The sequence below is a fragment of the Prionailurus viverrinus genome, chromosome D2, assembly GCF_022837055.1.
Source record: "Prionailurus viverrinus isolate Anna chromosome D2, UM_Priviv_1.0, whole genome shotgun sequence".
Classification (NCBI taxonomy): Eukaryota; Metazoa; Chordata; class Mammalia; order Carnivora; family Felidae; genus Prionailurus; species Prionailurus viverrinus.
Genome location: NC_062571.1, coordinates 70,529,149 through 70,537,421, shown reverse-complemented (window position 1 = coordinate 70,537,421; position 8,273 = coordinate 70,529,149). Strand labels below are relative to the sequence as shown.

The following is an 8,273-nucleotide window of genomic DNA, read 5'->3' as shown; positions in this document are numbered from 1 at the left end:
CCGCAGCTGACCGGAGGAAAAGGAATCTGCATTTTTTCCAGGGTTCGAGGTCAGACACCAAAGGCATGGGCTTTTAAGGGTGGGATTTCAGGTATCCACCAGCCCACAGGGCGTCCCTGTGCAGAGACCTGGCTCATGGTACAACTGTACATGGCTTGGAGGGCCAAGGCCTGGGTCACTTGCTGTGTCCAAAAGAGAAGCGAACAAGGAGGGGGACAGTGTGTCTGCAGCCTCAGGGTGTGGGGCTGGCGGGCTTCAGGCCCTGCGCATTTAGCATCCAATGGCTGATGCTTCTCTGTTGAATTTAACAACAACCCCATCCCCCAAAGACATGACGGATTCTAGCCACATCCTCGGCTCCTCTCTTCTGATGGTGTTAAGACAGAAAATTAACAGGAACGGGCAGTCTGGCATCCAAAGCGCTTAGCCCAGTGCCCGGCATGCAGTAGGCCTCCGTAAGTGTCAGCTGAGGGTGCCTCTGTGGCCTGGGTCTTTGGCAGAACCTTCTGGAGAGAAGCTGGAGCCCGAGGATGTATTTCATTCTCCACTCTGTGGGGCCTCATCATGTAAAAAAAAAACAAAACCATTTCTCTCCAACTCAGGTACTTTTCTTGGCAAAATAAGTCAAAAACAAAAAAGTTGAGGCAACAAAGCGGCACTGGGCTGGAGAAGGGCCTTGGCCACCCCTGTTCCCCCCCCCCCCCAACCCCCGCCCCGTACTGTCCCCTCCTGAGCACACCTGGGGAGGCCGAGGAGGTGGGGGAGGGAGGGCGCTGCACTGAACGGTGCTGTCCTGCCCCCAGGAAAAGTCCAGGCAGCTCTCAGAGGAGCTGTGTGTGCAACAGATCAATATGGGCTTCGGGGCCGCTGAGCTATTATTCACGCCAAAGGGCCTTGTTTGGATGAAGGGAAGGAGGGGGTGCACGAGTTCACAGAATCACAGTCTAGAGCTCTGCTGCTTGGCATTTCCCCCTCTCTCTGTGATGCCTTCGTTATTTATGTAGCACGAGTAATGAGGTGATTCAGGATGAGGAAGTGCTTTTCCCACAGAATGCTGGGAGCTCCTTGAGGCATGACAACAGGGGTTGTGTGTGATTTGGGCCGGGGTCCTGGGAGATAGGCACCTTGCCTTTCCCCTCCTTTGGCTCCTCCTGAAGGAGGCCGATAATGGGCCCAGGGTGGCACAAAGCGGGGCCTTGATGCCCGTGCCCCTCCCTCTTGACTGCCCCCCCCCCCGCCCCGGGATGAGCCCCCCTCACCATTGCCTCTCCCCTGGTGCTGGGAATCCATCCTTCACCTATGGACCATCTGTTCCTCACCTCCTCACACATTCCCAATCCCCTTGTCCTGTCACTTCGGGTCTGCCCCACCATCTTGTTTTTGCCCTACGTGCCTCTGGTAAGCTGGCTTTGGAACATTCATCTTATTGCTGACCTGGAATCCTAACGGACACGGCCAGTCTCTCTCGCCAATCCCTGTGTCTTCCCTCCTCTACAACAGAAGGGGATGCTGACCCTCGTTCCATCACCTATTTGAGGACCCTGTATCCAGCCTTGGTTCCAATCACGCGCAAATATTCTCCTGCCTGTGCCGGTCCACTCTTGGTCTCCCTCCTCGGAGGCACTGCTTGTGGCTTTAAAAACTTCTCTGAGCTCTCCACACGGTCACCTGCCCCATTTTAAAAAGGCTGACATGTTGTCTAAGAGCTACCCGACTTGTCATAAAATGTGGATGGCCCCTGGCAGACAGCACTGGTTTGAGCGCGATGGGCTACAGGCAAAGCCATGTAAGCAAGAATGTTCCCTGGAATTTAGTTTAAGGTGATGAATTATAGCAGAGGACGAAGTCAAGTTTGAGGGCTGGCATCTCATCTCAGGCAACCAGTGTCTTTGGGAGTCAGACTAGGGATGGCTTACCACAAAGCCTTCCTTCCTTTTGGAAAAACGACTTTGAGCGTGTCTTTTGCTGAGGTGTGGAGTCCGTTCTGAAGGTGGCGAGTTGTCATGTGGCTAATTTGGAACAGATTGAAATGGAAGCTCGAGACCGCCCCAGGCCCTGGTGTGTCTGCTGTTTCTATGCCCACGGTGATCTATGAGGCTTAGGGCTGGCCTCACGTGGCTCATGCCTGCTGGATGAGCCCCTCCCATGCCGCGGCTCCTACTGGATTGTCTGTCCTTTGGTGGGTGATGCTGAGAGGTGGTGGCTGAGCGAGGGACATGTGCCGTCTCTCCCCTTCACATCCATGGAGCAGCTGCCCAAGGAGTCTGTCTTTCTGAGGATGCGTGGGTGGGAGGAAAACAAGCCGGCAGGAAAGTACTCCTTGTTCCTTGATATTGACCAGCACACCCCAGCCCCGACATACCAATGAACCAGGCCTCTGAGAGCGCTTCCCTGCGTATGTGAAACTTATCGAATCAAACAGGGTGACCAAAGGCAGCCGGCAGTTGTGGCACGGAGAATGCCACGGACTTCAGACTCGGGATGAAGATGGCACCTTTCCCCTCCAGCTCAGAGCCCACGGAAAAGCTGATGATCTCACCGGTGGCAAGTCCCAGGAAGGAAAAAAGACGGAAGGTCAATCCCAGCAAAGCATGGCTCCTATTGTCTACTAGGAAAGCAATGAGCTCATTGACTACACAGAGACGCCCCGGACACCCCATCACACCCTCCCCACACCAGCCGACTGGACACACAAGTGCTCCTTTAAGAAAGCCCTACTTACTCTCCAGACCACAGTCCTCCAACCACACACTCAGCTAGCGGAGGAGACAAGTGGACCAGAAACAAGGGACTCACAGAGGTTCCTCTGAAACCAGCCCCAGCCACAACCAACCAACAGTCCTTGGCTCTGGATGTGCATTTCTCCCAGGAAAGCCATTTCTCCCAAGCGCCAGGTGCCCTGCTAGGCTAGCAGTTCAAACCAGAGAGACGAGGAAATCATTGCTTGTAGTTAATTCTCAACTACGTAGACAAACGGCTATAAATATTTATGACGGGAAATTTCATTATTTAAAAATTCGGCTCTAAATTTCCAGCTAACTCCAGGAAGAATGCTTGCTGAACAGGTTGCAAATTAAGAACAATTATTTTTCTCTTCTGCATTTGAATAGAACTTACAGCTAAAGTCATTTAAAGGGGTTAACATCAACCTTAATTAAATATTAAAGTGTGCCTGTACCTGCTGCTATTGTTGCCCCTTCGAATAAGATATAACCTATTTTTGACAAGTTTTCATCTTTCTCTGTGGAAGACGCTACATGAAATCAAATCAGTGGCAAAGAGGAGAGTAATGAATAATCTATTTCATATTCCAACAGTACCCAGAGCTCGGAGTGGAAAAATATTCAGTCAGACGATGGCAAGAGGCTGCTAGGGTACCACATGACACAGCTAATGTTTAAATAATAATAATAATAAAAAGCGATAAACAAATCATTAGCCCTTAACAGTTGTTTAATGCAATTTGTTAATGAACGTAATGGTGGGGACTAATAATGAAAGAAAATAAAAACGTCTAAACAGGCGCCAAGTTGCTGGCGATGCGCAATTATTTCCTTGTCAAGTTTTTATGATTTAATGAGCCCCTCTGGGACTGACGGCTGTCAGTCAGTCGTGACTTTTTGACACCATTAGAACTTCAAATACAGCAGCAGGCAGGCTGTTTTCCTCGGATTTGAAATACTGAAATGATCTGACAGTTTTAAAGAAAAGATGTGCAAAAAAAAAAAAAAAGGAGAAAGAGAAGGAGAGAAAGACAGTTGCTTTCTTTCTTTCCAACCCCCCCCCCCCCCTTCTTCTATGGGGTAGATAATCTCTGGATGCTGTTTGGTAATGAAAATCCAATCACTGAGGTCATTATCTGATGAGGTTTTTGGAACAGGCAGGCTTTTTTCCCCCTCTTTATTTCTTTACTTAATGATAACCCTCAATGGGCTTGCCCCGCATGGGACGGTCAGAGCTGCACAATTTTGTTCACCATTAATTTCAGCCTTTGAAGCTCAGGGCTCAGAAGCAGTAGCAAAGCAAACCCCCCACCAAGCTGGTTCCAAAATAAGACAATCCAGCCTGCCTTAAACAGAATAGCAAATGGCCTCCCAGCCCAGGCCTGGCGGCTGACGTCAGGCCCATCGCATATGCAGGCATTCGCCTTCAACACGGAACATTTAAAACTCTTTACAACTTAAGAGACTTTAATTAAATTGCTTTTGATTCCGGAGCAGGGTAGCATCCGCTTTACTTTATTCGGTCAGGGAAACTGTTTAGTCTGCATGAATTTTATATGGCCAGGGCCTCCTTCTCCTCTTCCTCCTCGGTGTTTCTTCGTCTTCACCCCCCACCCCACCTTCCCACTGAACCTCATTTTTTCAGCACAGGCTCTCAACTGGAGAACTGGTCCGCAAAGTCGACATAGGAAGTTCCCAGAGCCGTTCACAGATCTAGGACCTGCTTCGAATTTGTGGGCTTTCTCCCTTCCCCAGTGGAGCAGGGGAGTGGGGAGAAAACCGTGTCTCCGGTCTCGAATTTCTCCTGCAGCAGCCGGAGGGCCAGGCGGGAATTGTCGGGACTTCAGACCAGCCTCCCACAGAGCGCTCACTCCCCGGGTCTCGGGGGCCGCTCTCAAGGTGGGTTTGATGGGGCTGGTAGGCCAAGGGTCATCTGGTCAGATTCTCTCACTCTCAAGGTTGAACCGGGGCAAAATCTCAGGCAAGAGCTGATAAAGAGGTAGAACTGGAAAGGAAAAGCCATTGAGAGGCAAGCAGTGCCCCTGGCCCCCGCCCTCCACTTCATCTACTTCAACATGAACGCAAGGCGTTAGTGAAATATTGAGGAGCCAGCGGGTTTAGATGATCAGACCAACCTGGCTTGCTGGGTGGCCTTGGGAAGAGGCGTGAGGCGTATATAGCTGGATAACTGGTTACCCGCTTTAGCTGAGATCAACAGTTTCCAAAGAAGCCACCGGAGAGGTCGGTGTAATACTTCCCCACCATTAGTGTTTTGGAACGGGAAGGAGGTTGTTTGTTTGTTCCCCTGCTTTTTAATGGTTTCTTCAATGTGTTCAGCATGTACAAAATCCGTTATCGGAATAAAAGAACCTTGCTGAGATGGATCCTTTAAGCTGATAGGAAAATTAGCACTGCCTTCCCACTCCTTCACCGTCCTACTTCCCCCTGCCCAAATCCCATACGATCCCTGCAAAGTAAAGGCTGCAGCTTTATTTACACAATACTAAATGATTTATCTGGACACACGCAGGCCCTGGCCTGTTTTGCTAAGTACGATCTCTCCGGTGGATTTTGCCATTCTGCATTTCCTCTCTAAACCATAAAGGTTCTTCTCGGAGTTGGGGCAAAATATAAAATAAAGTGCCCCATCCAGGTGATCTCAATCTCTGGGCCCAGGTGGTTAGCATTTTTTATGAAGAGAACAGGTCTGCTTTTTCAAGGATTCAAAGCTTCCAATTACATTCAAAAAGATAGTACGGACCTTGTAAATGCCAATGAAGTCTTAAGAAAAACACATTTTGCTTTATGACTAGGGGGAAAATGACCTCAGCTTGGGCAACTTGAAGCCCGATCATAAATGAACTCATTTTGAACGCAATTCCCGGTTACCTCGGACAGAAAGAAACCAAAAACAATCACAAAGCATGTCAGAGGTTTGAATACACAGTGAACTCAGGAAGGCTGTGCTAACATTTTTTTGTAGAAAATCCAAGCCGTCCTTTGTAACACGCTGCAACCCCCCTATTCTTTTGAAGGAGGTTAGTGAACATTTTCCATAAAGTTTATTTCTAGTGAATCATCCTATAGGACTCTATGCCATATTTATAATCACATTTGAAATTTCACACTGACGGACTCATGTTCTTGCTCTTCCTGAAATATTCATGTTCTCTTTACATACTGGAATGGATGTGGAGGGAACCTTGTCAGACCTTTTGCATGTATGAGGGCTGCTTTTGGCAGTGCAGATATTAAAACCGAAAGGATACAGAGATGCTTACACAGGTCAGGGGAGAGGGGGTCACAATTAAATATCGTGCCAAGGCTTACTTTGCCAGCAAATTCTAGGGACTGTGGGATTTGGGGGAAGGTAAAGAAATATTTCATGTAGCCAGTAAGCAAAGTTATGAAAAGTGGATCTTGGGCAGACTCAGCAAAAATATTCTTGGCTGTAAAAAAAAAAAAAAGAAAAGTGTATATATATATATATATATCTATATGCATAGAAAAACAGAGAAAGTGCTAAGTCAATTTCCTGCACAAGTGACATTAAATATCCACCTTTACAATGAAAGCACTCAGGCAGGTAGACTATATTCATTATGCCTGGGTAGGAACAGGGCCGGTTTGCTGGAGTGGGTCACTGGCTGTGGCCTCTGTTTTTCTCTGCATTTTTATCCTTGGACATCACAGAAGGGCAATTTGGAGACAAGAGATGTGTGACAAACAGCACAGCCCATCAGATGCCCCACGACTGACTCATCGTGCCCTATCCCAAACCATGACCCCTGACACGTCCACGGGGCAAGGAAGAAAGTCACCAAAGCTATTTTGGTTAGTAGATGAAATTACCGAAAGGCAAATAAACATTCACCTTCTCCTACAAAAAACAAATCTGGGTGAAGACAAACCTAGAAAAGGAAACCGACCCACACACAAGCAGGAATAGAAAATATTTTTACACTCTGCGCTTCAGCCGAACAGTGGTGAAAAGAGGGAGGGTCGTTCAGGGCCTGTCGGCGCAAAAGAATGATTCATGTGACCATTTTGTCTTAATTACTCAGAACAAGCCGTTGTTGCTGTTTATCAGGGAAGAGCAGATCCATCAGCGTCTTCTGACAGAGAAAGTGATCGCCATCAGGATGGTGACAACGAGGATGATGGCCAAGACGACGACCAGGATGCGGTTCTGGATGATTCTAGGAAAGAGCAAAGGAAAAAAAAAATATCACAGATAAATGAAGGACTTTCTGACCAAGACCAGTCAAGACCAAGTTGGCTAATCAAACGACGGTTTCGCAGGTGGGGGCAGAGAGCCCCGTGTGGGGCTTGAGTGTGAACGCGCGTGAGTACGCACGTGCATGTGCGCGCGCACGAGCTTTTTGGGTCTACAAACGACGCACGAGGAAATGAACGACTCCGCGGTGACTGTCACGCGGCACTCAGAGAAATGCTAAGGTGAATCAAATGGCTTTCCAGGCTCAGGGTACCATGTAGTAATCTTTAAGCGATCAAGGGCCCTACGCGAGCTTCTCTTTTTAATTTAAAATGTGAGACAAGCCTCATTTTTTTTGCAGTGTTTCCCGTTAAAGTAAAAGACTCCAAGGAAACATGTGTCAGTGAGGTACTTACCTGTACAAAAATACCTGGGGAAAAGTAAAAGAGAGATTTAGGAAGCAAAGGACAGGATTAAGAAGCAAGTGTCAAACTCGCAGCTCAGGCTGTGAAACCGTCATCTGTCACTGGGGCTCACTGCTCGGTTACTCCAGGAGGAAACGTTACGTTTGCTCCGTAACAAAAAAAGAAAAAAAAAAAAAGATGGAAATGAGAATTACAGAGTACCCGAGCGCCTCATGTGCTTTGCTTGGTGGGCCCTCACCTCTGGGGATTCCAGGGGCCCAAATATAAGCCAATGTGAATGACGGGGAACTGGCAGGTCAGGAGGAGACCCAGAGTAGAGACACGTGCTCCAAGATGCTTGCAGAGAGTTTCCAATGGAGTTGCCTCACGGCGTGTTAGCTCAGTCTGAGAAAAGGGGTTGAGCGACAGAATGCTTTGTTGAGACTGTCAAAGGGGACCCAGGCCAAGTGGCCTGCCACCCCCCCCCCCCCCACCTCCTACAGAACCCACCACAGCAATCGAGCGGCTGGCGGTAGAGGCAACCATCCCTGTGCCTAACACCCCACAGCAAATCCCATCGGCCTGTTCCTGCAAATATCAAGCAGAAAAAGGTCTGCTGTCTTAGTCTCACGGAGACCCTGCCCTCCTACTTTTGTATCTCTGTGAAGAAACCTTTGGAGGGTGTTGGCAGGCTTTTCTAGCTTCCGGATGAGTTTCTTTCTCATCGGAAGGAAGGAAGACATCCTTGTGGCTTCAGCTGGATTTCTCCTCGCCCACCCCCTCCTTCTCCAAACCTAAATGGATGGATGGAGAGACGGTCACATCAGACAAGCCCCCTCCCCCGTGGCCCCCTGGAAGGACTAGCATCCTTGCCTCCTGACAGGTTACAAAATGATCACATTTGCTGACACGTCTTCCGCAAAACTGCTT

At 48.8% G+C, this 8,273-nt stretch overlaps 1 protein-coding gene across 5 annotated transcripts in view; it reads right to left on the bottom strand.

Moving 5' to 3' along the window:
* Positions 1-1,814: 1,814 nt before the first annotated feature.
* The window catches only part of VTI1A (vesicle transport through interaction with t-SNAREs 1A), a 359,148-nt gene continuing 352,689 nt past the window's right edge, over positions 1,815-8,273 (bottom strand). For all 5 annotated transcript variants that reach the window (XM_047826096.1, XM_047826099.1, XM_047826089.1 and 2 more), the window contains one exon: positions 1,815-6,922. Coding sequence is in view for 3 of the 5 variants with exons in the window: in XM_047826099.1 (XP_047682055.1) it covers positions 6,829-6,922 (94 nt within the window). In the remaining 2 variants the exon portion in view is untranslated. The remainder of the gene's footprint in view (positions 6,923-8,273) is intronic.